Source organism: Chrysoperla carnea, chromosome 1 (genome assembly GCF_905475395.1).
Source record: "Chrysoperla carnea chromosome 1, inChrCarn1.1, whole genome shotgun sequence".
Classification (NCBI taxonomy): Eukaryota; Metazoa; Arthropoda; class Insecta; order Neuroptera; family Chrysopidae; genus Chrysoperla; species Chrysoperla carnea.
In genome coordinates, this window is record NC_058337.1 from 62,820,914 (window position 1) to 62,844,337 (window position 23,424).

Genomic DNA, 23,424 nt, shown 5'->3' on the forward strand with positions numbered 1-23,424 from the left:
TGACCGACATAGTTTGGGGATAGAGGAAGCAAGGAAAATTTATTTTTACTTTTTACTTGTTAACTATCGTTGTATGCTATTAAAATTTATTTTATTCTCCTGAAGCTTTTAAGTAGTCAAAATAATTTTCATATACTTCAACAGATGTACTATTTATTTAATTATCTCTCTAGTAAAACTTGGTACTCAACAACATTTTCTTGAACCCACTTGGCAAAGAACAGAGTATTAGTTATAATTAAGGTGGTCAGATAAGGTTATACATTTTTAAATTGGAATAAAAACAAAAAGATGTAACGTAGCAATATAATTTGTTTTTATTCTAGAAATTGGCTCATGCTCATCATTTTTATTTAAAAACTAGCTGACACCCGGCAAACTTTGTACCGCCTAACAGTCGATTCTTTTTTTTTAAATACTTATTCTGCTATTCGAGACACCGGGTCAGCTAGTAAGATAAAAAAAAGCAGTCGTTGTATTGTTGTATATTCTTTAAAAAGTGTAATCTGTTCCTATTCCTAAAACCAATGAGTACAATGGCTCTAGAGGTGGAAGCAATATGGTATCAATTTCACCTTTCCATTTGCGCAACACAATCCATAGAGTTCATTTTTGAATTTCAATGCCTTATAATATTGGCAAACTGCGTTCATAAGTCCAATAGCAACACTGTTGTAGGCACTGTAATCAATTGACATATCGTAACAGAAAGCATCTCGATTCAAACTTGCAACATTATTATTATCTATCTTAACCGAATTTTTTCACGTTCATTGAGATCTTCACGTTGCTGGGCAGTACGATTAGATTGATAATTAATTTGATTCGTTTCATTTCGGGTTTTTCTGTCTAAATTTGTCCGCTGCCTTATAGGAAGCATATTTGGTAAGTCACAAACACACAACACTTTTTTAATTTTTTAGAAATTTGTAGCTTTTAGATTGAGTAATATTATAGATGCACAGCAAAGAGACGCTTACATTTCATTTGACATTTTATCACAGACAATTTTCATTTTACCATAGACAATTTGTTTTTGAGTAATGTTACAAGAGTATAAAAATTGATAAATATGTATAGACATTAATATTTATACGATACTAACGTGCACTAAATTGTTTTGCTTTCCCGGAACCCCTCAACTAACACTTAAACTTTATGGTATGGTATTAAAGTTCAAATTGACTTTTAATCATTATTTTACGAATCTTCTGTATGGGAATATAGAAAAGTGTTGTTTTTAGACTTTTTCAGGGAATTTTTGAAAATTTTCTCTCCGTAAGAACCATCCTCGTACTTCAAGGAATATTATATTAATTCATCAATCTTCAAGGAATTAGCGAAATCGGATCAGCTGCTCTCGAGATTTGCGCTTATCAACACATTCAGCGATCCATTTTTATATTATAGATGACTATATGTAAATATCTGACTCTTCACACAATTCAATTCGATAAAAACAAACACACTAAAAAAAAAATTTTGTGAATACTAACGTGATTCATGATGATGTAGGTTTGTCGTAGAGTAGACAAGTTTGTCACGGTTTTTTTTTTTAAACTTTGAATTAAGATTATGTCTATCTGTGTTGAAGCAGATTATTTCATGAACAAACCATTAAATGATTTTCTGAATAAGAAAAATTATCGCTTTGGAGCTAAGAATACTCATGTGCTTCATCCAAAATAATTACAAAAGTATAAAGCCCAATTTGATCACCTTACAGTCGTAATGCTTGTGCAGCTTTCACGAAAATGTAATGTAATTTTTACGACTTCTTAGCTATGAACTGAACATTGGTTGTACTAGGAAAGGCTAGTTACGTTGCACTCTCGTATTATTAACTTACCCAATATTTGGCAAGGTGCATTCTAAAGAAAACTGTTAAAAATTACTGTTTTAAACATTTTGAAAAATTGTTCAATTTTCTAACTTCTTCACTGATATAATACGATTATATCCAATTACAAGATATTAGGTAGGAAAAGTGTATGTAATTTTAAACTTTACATGATACATTGAAATTAATTTTTGGGATATGATATTCGTTTATATCGTCATATCATTTTCATCGGAAGTGAGTATTTTCACTTTCAAAACCTCAGTGCTGGGGAGAGGTTCTTACCGTGGCCAGGTCTTGGAACATAAAGCTTAATTTACTCGTTACAATACTGTCCGTTTTGCAGTCAGATTCAATTGTGTTCGTTTTTCGGTCAGATTTAAATTTTTGATCTTATGAAAGCAAAATTATTACATAAAAAAGTTTGTCGATAAAAAAATTTATTCTGAACTACTAAGACCGACCAGTCTATCAGCTTTGAAATGGATCTATACTATCGATCGATTTGATAGACGTTATTGTTTCGAAATTCCAACAAACAATTTAAAAATTTCAACATCAATTTTGTTCATCAGAATAAAAAAAATTATTTATATATATTTATATATATAAGTTGGAAAATTAATTTTTGTAGGTTTAACAACTTAATCATGGACCTTCCAAAATTATTCAAAATTACAATTAGTGGGATAATTAAATTATTTATAATGAAACTTTCCTATGATTACCCTACGCAATGTCTTGAAATTGTTGTTAATCATATCGCTTATGATAATATTAATTCATGATACTTTACAGCAACTTTAATTCCTGTGCATAAGATTGAACTGATTTCCTAAGTTGTTAAGAGCAACATTAATTCTATTTTGTTATTGTTATTGTGAAGCTGCATTTACATTTCTGGCCATCATACTTTTCGAAAATGTGAACGCTCGAGAAAATCGTGTACTCGAAGACCGAAATATGTAATTGTTCAAACTCATCTTGGAACACCAAATATTCATATTTTTTTAAAATTGCTTTGACTGTTTTTGACACAAAACTGTAAAGAATTCGAAATTGCGTTTCTAAAATGAATAATCTCAGTTCTCAAAATTCCTACTTCCCTTGCTATGACTATGATGACGATTAATTATCTCCGACTTGCTTTAATACTCAATTAAATAGATATAGAATAAGTTAGAAAGTTAATCCTTATAAAAAAAAACTGACAATTTTGATTTAAAATATTTTTTCGAAAGTCGTTAGCTTTCGGAAAAATGAAATATTTTATTATTGCAATTAATCGAAAGAAAATACGCTAGAAAAATGAATTTAGACAAAAGTCATTAGAAAAATGTTTTAGACAAAAGTTAAACGAAGAAATTATGCATTATAGAATTCATTGTAATTTTTTTCGTCATGTAAATTTTTGTATTCGTGTAATTAGTTGGTACTTCGAACAATTATTATGATAAAATTGTTTATTTACCTGCGTAATTTCATAGTAAAGTTTGGATTGAGTAACGGAAAAGTTACAAAAAAATCTAAAAAGCTGCTCACACAAAAATCATAAAGAAAAAATATACACAAGTCTTATTTTTATCGATAAAATATCTGAATTAAATGTAAATAACTTTTCGAAATTGAATTCTTTTCTCAAAGTTACTGATACCCAAGATTAAGATTGTAAAATTTGAGTAAACCATAAGTGTAATCGATGTGTATGATGAGGAACTTCTGTAGCAAAAAGTAACTTTCATTTAAATTTCATACTTAAAATTCTTTGCCTCCCAAGCTACCCAAAATTCCACATTTTACCCCCATGAATTGATACTATTTATAAGGTTGATCTGAGTTGTTTTGTATGAAAAACAGTGCCACCACACCAAATTTTTTCAAAATCGAGCTATCCATTCAAAGTTTATGGAAGAAAAACGATTTCAAAATTGAAACTTCTAGAGCTTATAGTGCCGGAATGGAACTTTTACTTATTACGGCAAGTTTAGCTAAATCGACTTCTTTTGAGCTAAAGTATGTGTAGTAGAGCGTTGTAAGAACCTTTTATCATATGAATATTTTTTAAACGAGCTATTCTATTATATACATGATCCGCCTTCGGAAAAAAATCGAAATATTTATTCGGTCTATGCCCGACCTTATTGACAACGTAACCTTGCCATTTAAATGAATTTTTACTTATTATATTACGCATATCTGAACCAAAAATTAAATTAAATTCATTTCTCATATTGATCATAAAATTATATATTGTTCTAATAAATTTTACCTTCTATTAAATGTATTTACGTCAATTATTATGTGAAAATAATTTTAAATAAAAATATGCTAATTTACAAAAAAAATAAAATTAATTTTAATTTTACATAAAAACAGTCTTTTACTAAGTTACTAACAAATGATGTACACCCAATAACCTCTGAAGATAGAAACATGAAAATTTCTGGAAATTCATAACACAAGAGCTGATAAAAATATGTATACATTTTTATGTACATAGTTTAATAATTATCTTTTGACACATTACAATTATATATACCTACACCATAATTCGTTTCAAATTTTATGATAGCATCATTTCATCGGTGAATACTGGCCTGAGCCCAAGCCTAATTTCCAATATTCTCCCAACGCGTGCAAGCATTAAAATTTTCTCGTTTTTACGTACCATGCTTTTAGTTTTTACATGGATCGAACCTTTTGATTATCTGTTATTTTGTTTTCATAAACATTCAATTTTAACCCACCAACACTCGCGTTATAAGCATTTTCCTCACGTTCGATTTAGAACTTGAATAACTTTTATTTTTCAAATTTTACATGAGGTTGAAACATTTGCTATCTTGATATAATTTTATCTATTTCAGAATTATGAATGGATAAACATTGGTTTCATATGTCAGCCCTTGTTTAAACCTTGGTCAATGCTGTTAAATCAAGTCTTGCCTAAGCCTTGACCCAGACTAATAAGCTAAAGCTTGATTTATTAGACTTAACCAACGTTTGGATCACCAAAGTTTCATTTATTAGCCTTTCCTAACGTTAGGCAAGGATTTGGAAACCAAGCCCCAATTTATTAGCACTGATCGTGGGCTAATAAGAAAGAGCAAAAATAATACTTCATTTATTACCCTTGACAAGTAAACCAATATTGGTCCAGTTTCGATTACATCGTTGCAGATCTTAAACGGGCAGGTCATGTAGTTAAGAATATTTATTCGTATGCCAGTATGGTATTATTTCCTATTTCCATAGCTAGATATAATAATTTTCTCTCAAGTGAGTTTAAAGTTTTTTTTTGTAAGAAATCTTTGTTATTTGTAAATGTGCTTTTGTTATTAGTATCTCTATTAGAAAATAAAATTGTAATATAATATTTAAATAGAAAATCATTTTGTTATAATTGAAAAAATTTTCAAGTTCATATGTTACATAATATTTTAATTATGTGGTTGTATAAAGTGTTAATATTTCATAAATGACTATGCAATTATTTTAAATTTGTAATAATTACAATAGCAACAAGTGAAAACAAACAATTTACTGAGTTAATTGTTGAAATACCATATGTAGACAGTATTGATTGCACAATCGTTTTTTTTTTCTTACGTCATGTATGTAAAGAAAGATAGCCACTTTTAGATAGCCACTCATACATATATATCACACACACATAACTGATATTGCCATATAATACATACCATATAAAATTTAGTGATGTTTACTAAATAAAGTTTCAAACAAAAGTTGTTAAATTTTTTAGGAGGAACATTTTTAACATTTAAACTTTTCTTCTATCTCTAACGGTTTACAAGATTGTTTCTGAAGACTCAAGACCCAATTGACCTTTACGAACTTCGCCTCACTTTTTACGTCCTGAGCACGCTATAAAATTTCAGCTTGATATCTTCTTTCGTTCTTGAATTATCGTGTCAACATACAGACAGACGGACAGATTAGATTATTTCATGAACACCTATACAAAATTTAATTCGTAGCATCAATATTTTTAAGCTTTACAAACTTGAGACTAAACTTAGTATATTTCCTTATATACCTTGATATATTTCGTATATACATAGTATAAAAACCTGTTAAAAAAACATAGATAACTTATAGTCCAATTGAGATGAAACTTAGGGAGTGGCTTATAATATAAGTCCGACTATGTATCATACCTTCCAAGAAAAGCCGCAAGAAAATATTATTTTAAAGCAGCCGAACATAAACGGGTCTTACACTTTAAGTTTCTAGAGTTAAAATATTAAAATTAATTCATTAAAATTTCATTTTGATCATTGGGTCAAACGTCTAATGTATACTCTCCCATTTTTTTGAACACATTTCCGGTAGAAAGCCAATAAAAAATCTCTAACAAAGGTATAATTTACTAATATGCATATTTTTTAATCATTAACGCGTGTAAGGACATCGCAGGATTAGATAGGAAAATAGCTTCTGTGAAACTGTTTAAAACCCCTCAAATGTGCCCCGGCCTCAAAATGTTCTGCGGATCATTCTGATCAAAAGTCATATACTTTACTATAGTATACGTGTGGTTTTTATCGTGCGTAGCTCCAAAACTACCCGATAAAAAAATTTTGTGGTCGTGAGTGGTTCTGATCAGAATGGTGAGTGGGGGCGTTTTTAAACAGTTTAACAGAAAGACATTTTCCTATTTAATCCTGCGGAGTCCTTTAAATATCCTAATCTTGTAAGAGTATTGAATAATAAAATCGTTTTAAACTTCTGTTATATAATATTGATTCAAGCCTGGCCTCCGGTCTTCAACGCAGTTCAAAAATATGAGAAACAAACAGTAAGGTATAAAATACTTCTTTGTCATTTTGTGAACAAGTCGACTGCAATGGAAACGGGAGATGTAGAACATTGTTCTAAAATATAAAATTCTAACAAGGTATACATGCATATAGACGTCATGTCGAAACTGTAGTTTCAGTACAAGTCAGTTTTGATTTTTGGTAGTTTGCAGTTTCAGTGATTATGTGAAAGTGGCAATTTTCTTATAAATATGAGTAGCGAAATTTTTCTTTTAAAGAAAAAAGGGAGCACAAACGATTCATTTCGATCCGATTTATAAAGACTGGAAATCAAATTTAACCCCATTCTTAAATCAACTGCATACATTGATAACTGATCCAGGTTACAATGTTAACTGATTCTTAATAAAGAAAAATAGAATAATAAATTAATAATAAGTATAATTTTATTAAAAAATATGAAACTTTTCAGAGAGTCAAAAATTTAGCTCTAACCTTGTGTACCTACGCGGAAATTTTAATTACAATTAATTCAAAGCTATTCTTCTTGTAATAGGATCTATATGGTAAAATAGTTTAAGCAATACATTTTAATGAAATAAATTTTTCGGTATTACTTTCAAAAAAGTTATTGTATAAATGTATTAACTTTTATTGCAAACAAAAATTGAGAAAAAACTTGTTTCTTCACCTAGGTCTTTGAAAAAATGCTATTATTTTATTAATTATTTTATAGATGGACCCATAGCTAACAAACACAAATATTTTATTTAAAAAAAAATTTTAATTAAAAAGAAAAAGGAAAAGTCTTTTTGTCTTAGATTACATCATTACATCATTGCTCGACACACAGCACATATAACATTTTAACTTTACGTCCTTTGAAGAAGGTTCACTGACTTGTGGCCGCGTAGTTAGTACATCTGTCGGTCTACGCGACGTCCAAAGATCCATTGCTCTTCGGAATCGTGGGTACCTGTATCTTTCTGTAATCCTGGTCAAGTAAGCTCCGTCCCAGCACATCAGTGATATGGAACCTACTAAAAAATTAATAATAATAAAAGGAAAACTTCAAGGAGTCTTAGTTGAAGACTAAGTCTGATGCGATCTCAACAGCCTTCTGCATGGCAGAGATATGGTGAGACACGTAGACTGGTATTTGAGAGAGATTTGTATCGAAAGTGAGAAGAATTCCGCCGAAGCAACCCATAATGAGCACAACCATTTTGACTGAGTAGCCAGGGTTCATTTATCGTATACGCCAGTAAGAATAGACTTTTTTTTTGTCAACGTACTAAATTACCGATCGATTTTTTTTTTAAATATGGTTTAGGATCACTTACTGAGTATAAAATCACAAAATACTGACAGATTCCGGTGGAGCATCAGGCGCCATCTTGAAAAAATGTTTTTCGGAAACTATCCACTTTCTAGAAAAAGTTAGAGAACCGTTATTATAGAAAATAAAATTTTGCATCTTCTGTTACTGATAAAATTTTTTGGAAAACTTACCGCTTACGATTTAGGGCTCATTTAATGAACAGGTTTTTTTTATCTCAGCCAATAACTCATAATATTGTATTAATTAATAAAGTGTATCCACCCATACCATTTTTAAAGATCAATCTATTCTCGACAACTCTTATTTGAAACTTTTTTTCCAATATCCATACTTTTCGAGCTATAAGACATTTAATGTTGGACTATCGAGTGCAAGGTCTAAAATTTTGGTAGCCACAACGGTAACCAAGTTCTTCTCGCAAACGCCTCTAAACTGAAAGGTCTCCTTTCTTAGGATTGAAACTGTTTGTACTTCTACGATCTAAGTTTCTGTATTCAAGAATGTGTGAAGTAAAGTGCATAGCAAGATGTGCGCGGGTGGAAGGTAAAGTTTTCCACCAGAAGTTGGACACAGCATCCATGCCAGGCACCGAGTGGTTCTACTTGCCTGAAAGCAAAAGATATTTCATCAACGGTAATAGATGTAATGATCGTTTATTTTGTTAAATGGGCATTGCAGAACCGTTCGAACAGTTTGATTGGTCTTATATATTTATCTTCACTATTCAATTTTTCATACAAATCACCAGAGTGGCCATCAATTTGCTCAATTGAAGGGGGTTTTCTCTACGAGAAAAAAATCTTCTCTCGAATACACTTCTCCCATTTAACTACCTTTTTTCGGACGAAGGAACGTATCTTCTCTATGTTTTGCAGCTTGATAGTGAACAGGTTACCCTTTTTGACTGTGTGGAGTTGGTGTCTGAGATCACGCGCAAAGCGTCGTAACTTTAGGATCAAGGATTTACCTCCTTTCTGGTATTTTAACACCCACTCGATACGTGATTTTTCTTTCAGCCTCTTAAAAATGGCCAAATTGTATGAATAACGAAGATTTTTTTGTTTTATATAGATGATGTGAAAACAAAAAAGACCTAATACATACTTCACAAAGAGAAATAACAAATTTTATACTTTTGTTACCACGTTCTTAAATTATTTGACAGCGAAACATAATATGACTCCTTCCTCCACCCTCTATAAACATAAAAGTTTTGATTATATTTACATGAATACTTCTCGGACTAATTGTAAAACGATATTTAAAAACTTTGAAAAATTGTTAAATAATAATTATTAAACAATCACCTATTATTTAACTGATTACAAGCATATTAAACAACGTATTATGCAATGGAAAATTATTGGCATTGATATAATTAAACATTATTTATAAATTTTCGTTCAAAAGAATAAAACTGGTTTTCATAAAGGTAGCTAGTTAATAAGGTGATGTTCGACTATTTATAAACTTATTTTTAGAGTTATTATACCATGTATATATGAAATATACATAGTATATTAAGCTTAGTCCCAAGTTTGTAACGCTTAAAAATATTGATGCTACGAAAAAATTTTGGTATAGGTGTTCATAGAATCATCTAATTAGTCCATTTCCGGTTGTCCGTCCGTCCGTCTGTGGGCACGATAACTCAAAAACGAAAAAAGATATCAAGCTGAAATTACAGCGTACTCAGGACGTAAAAAATGAGGTCAAGTTCGTAAAGGAGCAACATTGGTCAATCGGGTCTTGACCTATGGGTCCGTAGGACCCATCTTGTAAACCGTTAGAGATAGAACAAAAGTTTAAATGAAAAAAATGTTTCTTATCAAAATATAAACAACTTTTGTTTGAAACATTTTTTTGTAAACATCATTGTTTACCCTTGAGAGCGCAAATTAGGCGTAAATTGTATAGTATCTTAATATATATATTTCTTGTGTGCGTGTGTATGTAATTGAACTCCTCCTAGACGGCTGGACCGATTTTGATGAAATTTTTTGTGTGTGTTCGTGGAGATTCGAGAATGGTTTAGATTTACAATTTGGTCCAGTACAACTGTTTTTGAGGGCTCCGTACCAAAAAAATGAAATTTCATTAAATGGTGGGAGCGCATATAAATCATATCACATTATGTATACTATGTGTACTATGTATTTTTAATAGTATTCAGGTATTGTCAATAGGCATTTATTAGAGCCATATGCGAGCGCAGCGAGCTCTACTATCAAAGGTCAGGCCAAAGGTCGAAGGTCAGGCCACTCCAATAAATAGGAGTTAAATTGGGGTTTAGCGGGATGGGTTTAGCGGACAGGCTAAACGTAGTATAGAATTGGAGTTACGTTTTTACGGGACAACGTCCGTCGGGGCCGCTAGTGTATTATATAAATTGTATTATGTATGTTCAATTTGATAGAATACTCAATATTTATGCATGGTATTTCAACAATTAACTCAGTCAATTGTTTGTTTTCAGTTGTTTTTTATGAAAATATAATAGAAATTTTTATATAGTTTGTAAAATTATTGGTTTGAGAATACACACTTTTATGACATGTCAGAAATAGGGAAACAAAATTTTTAATCCAATGACATATGATTTAATGAAAAAGTTATTTTAGTATAAATACTTAAATATTAAAGCCAACTCGTATAAATCGATTTCTAGGACGAAAAGATTGACGTCGGCCTTACCTTCTAGTTGCCCTTAAAACAATTATTGTTAGTATTCTTTATTTTGAAATCATTTTTTATCTTTTAGAGCATTTTCTGAATTTTTAATTTCGAAAACATTTAAGCGATTTTTCACCACGATTTTTTTTTTATTTTGACATTTCCAAACTGTCGTACGTTATAAATGACTAAAGTGACTAAAACAATAGATATAATATAATTTTTCCAAAGAATTTCATCCCCCAGGAGAATAATACCCAATTTTTATCTTCAGAAAAATTAAATCATTTTGAAATTAACGCAGGTGCTTATATCTTGCCTTAAATGATAATGCTTATCTTGCCTTAAGTATTTTATCTCTGATAGTTTTAAAAGTAAGGAAACAGTATAGAACGACATCTATCATATTTAACTTCTTTACCCTACTAAATATTTTCTCACAACTTACAAATGCACATCCACTCCCCAGTATTGATCTGTTATCGACTAATATTTTATTTTTTTATAAGGAACGTTTTTTTTTTTTATTTAAAATTTTGTTCTATCTCTAACGGTTGGCAAGATGGGTACTACGAGCCCAAGACTCAATTGACCTATGTTGCTTATTTACGAACTTAGTCTCACTTTTTACGTCCTGGGCACGCTATAAAAATTTATGCTTGATATCTCATTTCGTTTTTTAGTCATCGTGTCCACAAACAGACGAACAGACAACCGGAAATGGAATAATAAGGTGATTTTATGAACACCGATACCAAAACTTTGTTCGTAGCATCAATATTTTTAAGCGTTACAAACTTGGGTCCAAAGTTAGTATACCTTGATATATATATTACAAATATACAGGATATAAAAACAAGGAAAAGGATATAAGGAAAAAAAAACATTTACTACTTTAAACAAAATTAGATATCACTTAATTATTTACTTAACTTCAATCATTTTATAACTATGTTGCCTTGGAAAAATACTTGAAATTACCGAAAATACTAATCCATAGACATGTTAAATTGTTGCGTCAGCTCATTTTGTAATGTAACCGTATATTTCCAAGCCAACTTTGATTATTTATATTTCATTTTATGAGTAGTAAAAATTGAACTTTTTCGCCATATTACCTGCTTTTAAAATATTTATCTTCAAAAACTAGTTACAGCTAGCTTGGAAATTTTGGTGTAAGTTGTAGCTTGTATTACTCATTTTCTGTTTAGAATTTGCGGAATTTTTGTGTGTTTAAACGGATTTAACAAAACTGTGATTATAAAAATAAACGTTAAGCATTCTTTTAGACTAAACTTATGAATTATTTAATAAAAATAACACCCAGGAACTTCAGAATCAACACATGTTCAAATTTTAAATAATGCAGGAGAATAATGTCATTTTTGTCATAACTATATTTTGACGGGTTGGAAAACAAAAATTTTGAGTGGGCAAACCGTTACCAAACGAATTACATTTGCATTTTGTGAAAATTAACATTTGAGGGTGCTGATATCAAATTTTCCTCATAGCTTAAAATTGAAGCGGCAAATAAAAGTTTTGGGTGGACGAATGTGGGAAAACCATTTTCAAACGAATTACATTTGCATTTTCTGAAAATTTGCATCTGGGGATTCTGATGAAAATTTTTAATTGTGCTTATGTTGTTTTATTTGGAGATGCTATTTCCACAGAGTTGTGTGGTCCTTTATTTTTTAAGACATCAGATTGTATATCATGTACAAATCTCCAATGTTTAAATTGTCTGAAACTTTTGACGGTACTTAGATCTTAAATACATTTTGTACCTTTCTGATTTTTCATATAGTAATTAGAGACTTACATATATTCAGATAATTGTGCACTAAAACGCCTTATCGAAACGCTTTTTTTAATGCGCCGAAATTGACAAGGTTTTTCAACTTCTTTGATTACAGTTTATTTTATCAAAGAGATATCACGTCCCACATAGGAAAAAAAACTAGACGTTATTAATTAATAAAATCAATTTGAATTTTTTTAATTATATTTAAGTTTATAATTAAGTTACATATTACTTTTTACCGCAGAAAACGGAGGAGGTTCTCAAGTTAACTCTTTTATGTATGGCGACGCGTAATTTTTTTCCAAGTATTCTGATTTCGATAGCTCATATTTTTTTTGTTTTAGGTTTTTTTATTGTAGTTTTTAATATTTAAATTTGGAAAAAACACGCTTTTGTAATAAGCTGAAAAAAAGTAAAAAATAAAATCTTTAAAGTAGAAAAAAAAGACAGAAAGAAAAAAATTATCGTAAAAAAGTTTGAGGTGCTAGACGTCCATTATTGTAGATATTTTTTGGATAGACTTCGGTAAAAGTAAAGTTATTATAAAATACTAGCTCAGCCCGTGCGATATCCGTGGCTAAAAACCCCGTGGCATTAAATGGTTAAATGAATTCATTATAAAAGTACCTATTAGAATAAAATTGCTGAAAGGTTTTATGGTTATATAACTTTGCGTGTAAATGCAAAAGAAATAAATATAAATTCTTTGAGAACTCTTGAAGTGCCCTTCTTGGTCAAATTCAAGGCCACTATTACGAGCAAAATCCTATTTTTATATTGGTCATTTTTTTTAGTAAATATTTTTTAAAATTCAAGGATAGGCCTCGAACTTTTTGACATCCTATATAAATCATATTTTGTCAAACATGACACCCTGTATAAATCAACTTTTAGCAAACAAGGTTTAAATGTTGAAGACGTTTTCTTAAGTAAAATACCAAAAAAATATCCAATAACCACAATTATTAACTTTTATTAGTTTTGTTGATACGAAATGTGAAAAGGGTCTTTAGCCTTCAGAGTTTATACATTTAAAAACGTTAATAATAAACAGATGTTTGTTTGTAAACCTTTATACGTATGTGGTATGTATGTATCGGCAAAAAGGGTTCTTTGATGTCACAACCATTATGAACTATAACGATATATATAAGAAAAAAAAACACCTTAAGTTAAATGCAAGAGATTTTATTAGTATCCGAGTACTATATAAACTCAACGAATGGGTATTTGACTTACTCAGTTCGAATTTCTCAGAGTTTGTTATAATTTTTTTAGTATTAGTAATTTTTTTAGTAATTTAGTAAATAAGTTTGTAGTAATTCTAAAAATAAACAATTCTCATTGGGAATTAAATATTCTACAATTAATTATAAACGATTCTTCAAGACTTTGTTTAAGAAAACATGACCAAGAAAGAGTTGCAGTTTAACACGTATTAATTATCTTGGAATCTATGGTATCTATGTATCTACGTAACGGAATCTTTGGACGTGATTTTCACCCACTTCAAACGTCGGATTGAATTGAAACTTCGCACGCTTATCAAAGACCAATTACTATACAGTAATTTTTAAGTTTCTGATATGGTATCTTGTTTTTCAGGATTAAGTTGACCTCCATGGCAATGTATTTTCGGGGAAAATATGACCAATACATATTTTGAAATATTTATATATTTAAATAAAAATAAATTATCCTAATCATACATATTTGGTCATATCCTATTGAAAATTACATTTACTAAAATTAGTATGAAAAGCAATTTATTTAGAAGAAATTATAAAATTTTATTATTCAAACTGATTATTCCAATAGCATAATAATGAATATATATGTATACAATATATTTTATTGTATTATACCAAATGTTTCAAGAGTTACACACACAAGTACATCATACTAACTTCAGATATATACCCAGCATTTAAATTAGGATTTTTATATTTCATTACCATGTATATGAAATATACCAAGGTATACTAAGTTTAATCCCAAACTTGTAACGCTGAAAAATATTGATACTATGCAAAATTTTGGTATAGTTTTTCATAAAATCATATAATTAGTCCATTTCCGGTTGTCTGCCTGTCTGTCTGTCTGGCTGTCGTCTGTCTGTCCGTCTGTCATCACGATTACTCAAAAACGAAAGAGGTATCAAGCTGAAATTTTTGTAGCTTGCTTAGGACGTAAAAATTGAGGTCGAGTTCGTAAATGAGCAACATAGGTCGATTGGGTCTTGGATCCGTAGGGCCCATCTTGTAAACCGTTAGAGATAGAACAAAAGTTTAATTGTAAAAAATGTTCCTGTTCACTGTTTACCCGTGAGAGCGCAAACTATGCAAATTGTATAGTATGTGGCTTGTATGTATGTGTAATGTGACATAGTAATCAACACTATCTATACATAGTATTTCAACAAGTAACTCAGTCAATTGTTTGTTTTCACTTGTGTTTTATTAAGTTCAATATAACTTTTACAATTAAGAATTGATTTTTACAAATGTTTGCAAGAAATCCATTCTGATCTCAAATATTAACTTTTAATGGTATCTTTTTGAATGATACTTTTTATTATTTTTCAACGGATATTTTTACAAAAAGATACCTTTAAAAGCTGCAATTTGAGATCAGAACGGATTTCCTGCTAGTCATACAAGCAGAGAAAATGAGAGGTGCAAAACGTGAAAAAACCGGGTTTCCTCGTAAAGACATGTTAGTCATTTTTATCAAAACCCCTTTTCCGTTTTTTTTTATTTTTTTATTTATTTTTTTTTGCAAAAACCATGGTTTTTGCATCTTTCCGATTTTTGGAACAACTTCCTACAACCTAATTTATCCAGAGTATGTTTTCTTAAAAACATACGTATATTTCTCTTTGGCTTACAAGAGCCAATTGGCTCTTGTAAGCCGTAAGAAACAGAACAAAATTTTAATTTGAGACTTTTTTTATTTCGTACATATCGTTGTTTTCCGCCTGTGTGTATATAAATTGAAGAAAGTTGAAAATTTGTAGGCAGCACCAAATATGAGTCTTTTGATTCTTATTTTCTAAGAAACCCTTCCGAAAATATTGCGAGCGTTAATTTTGGCGTAAAATTTTTGTTTTTACACGTTTCAAAGTATGTATCGCTGTATCACAAAAAATGCACGGATTACATAAAGTGTTATGGTAATGCGTGCATTTTTTGTGACACAGAGAGACATTCTAAAATTGTATGGATTACATATAGTAAGTACTATATGCAATTCGTGCATTTTTTGTGACATAGAGATACACTCTACATTTGTCTATACAGGATCATAGACAAATACAATTGTATTTGTCATTCACGGTCATACTTTTGGCAACGGAAGTAACTAGGTTTACTTTTGATATTTAGTGAAATATCCTAGACATCAATGCTGGATAAAACGAAGAGTACGTTAGAGTTCATATCGAACACACAACTCCTGTTCATCGTTTTAACCAATTAAGTTATCGGGTGTGGGTATATTTTTATTTTTCGTTGCTATCAAAAGCGTTGATCATTTTACTTAGGTTTTTTTTTTGTATCTATTTTTGAAACTTTACTGCCGCAGATGATAAGCGTTGACTTACTTTGAAATTTAACTAATATGTCAAAGTAATTTTAACATTTTGGCATCAATGTTAGATATGCTGAATAGTACATCCGAGCGGAGATCGAAACTATAGACTTGAGCACTTCGGAACAGCAGTTCAATTGAGTTAGTAGCTATCAGTTGTATGATTAAAGAGTACATATATAAAAAAGGTTCACAAGAATTAGTTGAAAATAGTTCCAAAAATGTCAAACAGACATTATATAACGCTTTTTATATGAAATAGTTGATTAATCATGTAAGTTTGAAGAAATGGTCATGGACATTGAATTAAGCGCTCAAGCATTTTTGAGCAACAAAGGTATCTTTTGTCTGTTATCAAAAACGCAACTGATAAAATAATTTTGAAATACTTAGTATATTATTAAACATACAATATTATGTGTATTTATCAGGGAGGTGTGTTTGTCCCACTCTAGCTTTAATAATATGTCCCCACTGTTAGACACTAGTGAGAAGTCTGTTCGTCTACATTGTCCGTCGTCCACGTCCAGTATACACCACATAAGTCAGAGTACATTTACTTTTCTATATAATGGAGATATAGTCATTTCACCTGTTCAGGTGTATTTAAATTTTACAAGTAAACACAACCCAATAATCAAACACAAATTTCATAATCAATAACAATAAATATAACACAATTGTTCAATAATTTTTGTGATTAAAAAAAATTGGAATAGAATATCGTGTACAATTATTACTTACCTATATTTGTGAAAAAATATAAGTGAATATTTTCAATTAAATTTTCGTAAATTTTTTTCAATTGTTCCCAACCCTTAAAAATCGTACCAATGTTAGACGACGCTATAGGTGGTGAACAATCCGAGAGTGAATCATCATTATCTGATAATTTATCGTACGCTGAATTTTTAGTCTCGCACCATAAAAAATTCATGGATCACTTACAGAAAGCGTTTGCTGTAAGTGCAGGGAGTGCAGCAGCTGCGGCATCAGCAACAGGTGGTTCTTCTGGTGTCCTAGTTAATCGGGAGGATTTAATTGATGTGGCCTTAGCTGAAACGGCATTAGATGATTTTAATGAACGTAATAATTATACCGCATCAGTGATATTCACTGAAATAGCTGATGATATTGGTAAAACTAGCGGATTCTTTCATGCCGGTAATATGACAAATGAAGAATATGAACAGTTTTTGGCGGATTTATGGGTTGGCATTGTTTTGACATTAATGGTGTTAAGTTGTGTTTGTTGTATGTGTTCATGTCTATTGTATCATAAATTTCAACAATGGAAACGTAGTGGTAAGTTTTTTCACCTTTCATTCGTTTTTTTATTATTTTCAATTAAATTAAAGTAACGGTCATACAACCGTTGCAGTTGACTTTGTCGAATACTGAATGTTTCAAGGTAATTGGTCGGGTAGGTCGCTTTAAAGTAATGTCTGTAACAAATTGTTTTCAAAATTAAGCGAAATATTACAGAAAAAAAATTATTACACTTTAAACTTCTAGATAGCATCGATAAAATGCACCAAAAAGTTTATTTACTATTTAAACCCTAAAAGATCCAAGTCCTCACTTAGTTAGTCCGCATGTCCCACCAGTGGATTCTGTTATCTGTTTTTGCTACTAAACTAGTCAACTTTGCTAGTTTGGTGAAACAAATAATAATGCAAAAGGTTAGACTAGACTCTTAAAACCATAAATTATTGCTTGCATAATTTTGAGGAATATAAACAGGTTTTGGACTGTAATTTACTACGAAAAAGGACCATTTTTCACTCTCTCTCAACCAACCATATCATCGAGGACTGGCCATGTCTTCTAAAATATTTTCGAACTTTAGAGCCCGATAATTTTCTGGAACTTAGCCAGCTTGTTGAATTAATAATTTGTTAAATTCATTCATAAATCATTTAAAGATATGATCATATGATGATGATGTACAAAAAGAAAAATAATATTCAGATTAAAAAAGGAATGAACAGTAATGAATTAACTCAATTTTAATTACCTACAACAAAAAACTAACATTCTTTTAGTAATTTCATTGCCAAAAATAGAAATTTTTACTTGTACTCACACATACGAACACTCACCACAGTAAAACTTTGCTACTACCCAGTTTTTCTTTTTTATTACATTGTTCACCCTTTGACCAAAACTAATCTAAAGATGAAGTATATCAAATAAATTTTGATTACGCAAAACCATAAATATTCCAATAATACAATATTTTTATATAAAAATTGATGAAATAATAATGAGTCAATGTTCATTCGTAATCAATTTGAGTTTAATTAACTCATTTGAGCCGTCAGACTGTATATAATAAGTACAATCAGTAATTACCAAATTTTTAAAAGAATCCGTGTCTATAATCACGGTGAATTGTTCCAATTTTTGATAAATTTGAAAATTCTGTTATAGTTAAGCATGATTAAAGCCCCAATAAATTAAACCAAAAATGTATTTTTTGCATTTAAGTTGCAATATTTAATCGAAACTGCTAGAATTTCTTGAGCCTATTGCCAGTACCTACATAAAGTAAATTGGAAAGCGGCAAAGTTAATTGGTAAATTCATCAGTTTTTGTACTGAATGAAACACAAAAAGAAAGCTCCGATAAACTTTGTCTTCATCATAACATCATAACGTGAATTTTCATGCAAATAATTTGAAACTTTTTTCATTTTAATGGTTTTTGATAGTACTTTAAATCCAGTCGCACTGTTTTTATAAAGATTCGTTGACTGTTCATGGATTCCGAAATTTTAATATATTTGTACCTTAAGGCTCTCTGTTAGCACTCCAAGTCAGCGAATCAGTAGACCCGGCGTTTAAAATAATGAATTTGATATTATATACATTTTCATAACTTTTCAATAAAATATATTTTTACGACATGATAAGAACAAAAATTTTTAATAGTGTTGTAATTAAAACAAGCAATACCAAATTTTTACCAAAAAAAAAGTTTTTGAAAAAAGATTGATTGATTTTTACAACAATTTAGTTATGGAAAGAATGCAGTTGTTGTTATGTGCAATTTGGTAAAAATTTTGTCAAATATTTCAGACCAATTAGACGTTTCTACTTGTTTGTGCTTTATTTTTTGAAAGATTCCAAAGTTTAATGTTGGTACGTTTTAAAATGTAGGACACTACAAATTTTACATTATAATAATTATACCAAATTTGCAGTATACATACATACAACACCTTAAAGATACTACCGAAAGACACATATTACCGACGAACTTCACTTTAGAAACTAGGTAATACGAACACGAAGAAAGGGTAAGACTGCTCAAAACTTCTAGGAAATTTTAAACAGGTACATTCCACCGATTCATTTAGTTTTCCATTTCTATATACTTGCTGGAAAGTCGATCAAACTCTGCTCCTTAGCGTTTCCAAGATGTAGCAATCGAGGCTTTAAGTGCGATAATCATTTTCATAAATAAAGAAGGTACAAAGTTGCTTCTTTTTAAATACTAGAAAAGAAAGGAATAGTTAATTCATAATAAATCAACTTTTCTAAATCAGCTAATTCAGTTCGCAAATGTATATTGTATGTACTATATCTGTATAAAAAGGACTTAACGCACGTAAAGGACTTATCCATAATCTCGAAACATTGAAAATTTTACTATTGAATATTCCTCACTTATTCTCTTACTTTGTCCTTCAAGTGAAGAGCTCAAGCAAGAGTTATAACTTTCCCCTTCACTATCTTGTTCAGATACACTTCCACATGTTAGGGAACGAGTACATCTATGACTTCTTCGATTTTATTTAATATCCACAGAAGTTGCACACGCATTTACATTTAAATTGAGGAAGCAATGAGCTGCTGAATACTTTAAATATCGTTTATCACAACTTCTTTGTTGAATATTAATTTTTTAGGCATTGGATTGAATTAATTCCTATAATCTCAGGTAATTAAGCTGTGGGAATTAGCATACTAAAAATAAATTTTTGATAAAATATATAAATAAAGTTTAAGTAATTTAGCAACTCTATTAATAGACTGGCAGCTATTAAAATAATTTTGGTATCTGTCAAACCCCTTATCTCTTTATCACTGAAATGCTAAATGGATATTGGGATCATGTAATGCAGAGCAAAATCATTGATATATGTAAATTTTTGCGCTGTGTATATGTAAAGTTTTGCGCTACTTTATGTTTTCATACGTTTATTTGAAATTTAAGAAATGTTCGTAAATTTAAATTTGTAGTAAAGGTTTAGTTCGAAGTTCGATTCTTGATTTAAAACTTACTATTATTGTACAATCGATGTTTCTAAGAATACGATCAAATATACTTCAATCACCGATCAATACTTTTTGAATAATAACTATAAAGATCCGTTATGTAAATATCGTTAAAATATAATGACAATTTCTATACGGACTTATTGCCGGGAAAGCATTCTTTAATAGAACAGAAGAGAAAGAATATTTTTATGCATATTACCAAAAAATCTTCTTAAAAGGGTAGATGTATGGCTTTTTCATTACAGCTTTTCGAGCGAAAAAATTTTCTCGCGTCAATGATTTTATTGCAAATACAATAATGTTATGCAATTCCCTAAGCGTTAATTTTTAACTATTTTTTTTATCTAGAAAAGAACGCTTCCTAGCTTAAATTATATTGATAAATTTTATTATATTAACTTTATTCAACATTTGATGTGAATAAATGTAAGTCCTGCTGTTATTACAAGGATGTTGCTTCATTTTCGCAATTTTAACCATGTTTTACTGTATTTTCTTTATCAACTACAAGAAAGCATACACCAATATAAAAATGAATGCATTATAATAATGATATTAGTAAACGAATTTAAAAAACAACACAAAAGAATTACTACTTAAATTATAATAGTTCAAAACATAATTACAGTAAGTTTCTTTGACCATGACCAAAGTAACGAGTAGATAAAACAAGTACCTACACTACCTGAGTGTATGTGTATGTACGTATCTACCAAGTAGAAAATTTTATAATAATAAAAAAACTTGGCAGTAGTCATTTCACTCATGATTATATATTCTTATTGCATAACAAATGCTATAAGTTTATAATATTGTGAATGACGTATGAATTGAGTATTCTTTAGTTTACAAGTAGTATCAAACTAGGTACTAGTTTATAACTTACTATACCTAGGCTAGAATCATTATAACATCCTATTCTTTATGTGTAGCTACTTCCGAGATAATCATAATTATGTGTTATGTGTACCTATTTATTTATTTCATATAATGAGTTTATATGTAGACCATTAAAGGTGATTATTTTATTAAAATTGAATTTTCATGTTACAAACTTCAAACTTCTCTGCCTCATTCGTATCTTATTAAAAAATACCACATTGGATTGGTAAAAATAAAGCCTAGACAGAATATAAAAAGGATTAGAATAGCCAGGAAACTTTATGAGTTCGTCAAGGGAGCGAATATTAATTTTCCTTGGTAGCAATACATGACCAATATTCTAGATAAATTAAGTTCTCATCAGTTTCTTCTATTCCTATTCATTATAGATAAATATAGATCAGCGTTTGCATGTTTGTCATGTTACTAAGGTTATTTTAAGTTTATGTGGTTAAATAATTATAATATTTATAATATTTACAGAGAATTTTAATTATTCTTCTCACAAGCGGTATGTAAGGAATGCTTCTTTATAAATTAAAAGTCTGATTCTATATATTATCGTTGTACATAGCGATATAATAGGAGCGGAGTTAATCTGATAATGTCAATTTTTTTGCGATGAAATATCTTATTTTTATAACTGAAATCATCAAAAAGTCAAGGCGCGTATGTTATTCAGGCTTCCTTCAAAAACTTTCCCGCTTGAAATGGTTTATTATGCCGTAACTTACCACGCTCGTGTGAAAACTTTTGCCAACATATTTAAGGATAGACGTCGACTATTTATTTCTGCCGTTCATTGTACTTAAAATTATTTTGCTCTGGTTCGCTTTTTTAACTATCGGGTTTGTGATTTGATTCAAAAATCACGATGTGCCTACAATAACAAACGAGTGTGCGGTTGCAGATCATCCGCGTTTTTTTTTTTTTAATGTAATACTTACAGTCAACAAATTCCAAACAAGAAAATCGAAATCTGTTTTTGTAACACTTTTAAAATTTGAAATAGTTCAATTTCAAATTAAAAACCATCGCTTCAAGCTTCAGTATCAAAATCAAATTTCACTTCTTATATTTTTGATATAAATATTACAAGGTTTCAAGAAAACATCCAATTAAATATTATTTAACTGATTTTCAAAATTATGTAATCGTAAAATATTTGCAGAAGAAAATTCCTAATCAGTTTTGGAATCCAATCAAATTTCAAACAATATGTTTATCTTAAATCAAATAATATATATTGTATAAATACTTTTTTATATTTTTTACCTTGACCAAATTTTCTTTTGCCATAAATTGAAATCAAGCGGAAGAAATTGAAATACAAAAATTTGTTATTATGACTTTCTGCTTCAGAAAATTAAATATGATATAAAATGAAAAATATGTTGATTTGTTGTTTCATTGATCATTTTTATTGTTTTTATAAATTTGGATCAAGATAACTGGAGCAATGCTATCGATTATGTAAATAAAGACACTGATAAGAATTGTATGAAAATTAGCAAAGAATTATTTATTATGTATTGATTTAAATTTATTTGCAAGAATTATTTTTTAAAACATACCTTTTTTAAAATAATTCTTAATTAAAAACTGGTTTTACTTTTTTAATCATTTAATATTGATTTGTGAATTGTTAGATGTCTTGATTTGTTAAATTGTAGCTGTATGGAAGATCTAAGGCTCTATCTATAATAGGCTCTTTCCGGCCTATTATACAAAAAAATTGCATAACCTATAATTCACAAATAGGCACAATCTCTGAAAATGAAATTCTTTGCCAGTTGTAATTTATTAATATTATCGTTAAACACGGCTGTCAAAGATCAAATTTCCGTATTGTCTTATCCTGTTGTTCATGTCATTTAGAAAGATCTTGTTTCCACAATAATAATTTTCTTGTAGTATGTAAATTTTCTATCAATCTACTCTTCTCTATAAACGGTTCCCAAGAAAGTATACAACTTTTTATTGCAAATTGTATCTTGGGAGATGCTATTCGTTGTGTGCGTAGTCATGACAGGGACAATAAAATCGGTGCCAGCGCTTCCAGTGAAAAATTTTGGCGATAAAGGACGCTGTTATGACTAATTTGCAGTTCTTTACATGTTAATCTTATAGAAAATGTCAAATTAAAATTATTGAAAAACACTAATTATTAAACTTAATGCAATAAAAATTGTGAAAATAAGATATCAAATTAGACAAATATTATT

The 23,424-nt window shown here is 29.6% G+C and overlaps 1 protein-coding gene across 1 annotated transcript in view; it reads left to right on the forward strand.

Moving 5' to 3' along the window:
- The first annotated feature begins 16,673 nt into the window (after positions 1-16,673).
- Positions 16,674-23,424, forward strand: part of LOC123305309 — a 36,882-nt gene continuing 30,131 nt past the window's right edge. Inside the window, exon 1 of the mRNA XM_044886996.1 lies at positions 16,674-17,336. Coding sequence (XP_044742931.1) covers positions 16,865-17,336 — 472 coding nt within the window. The 5' untranslated portion in view covers positions 16,674-16,864. The remainder of the gene's footprint in view (positions 17,337-23,424) is intronic.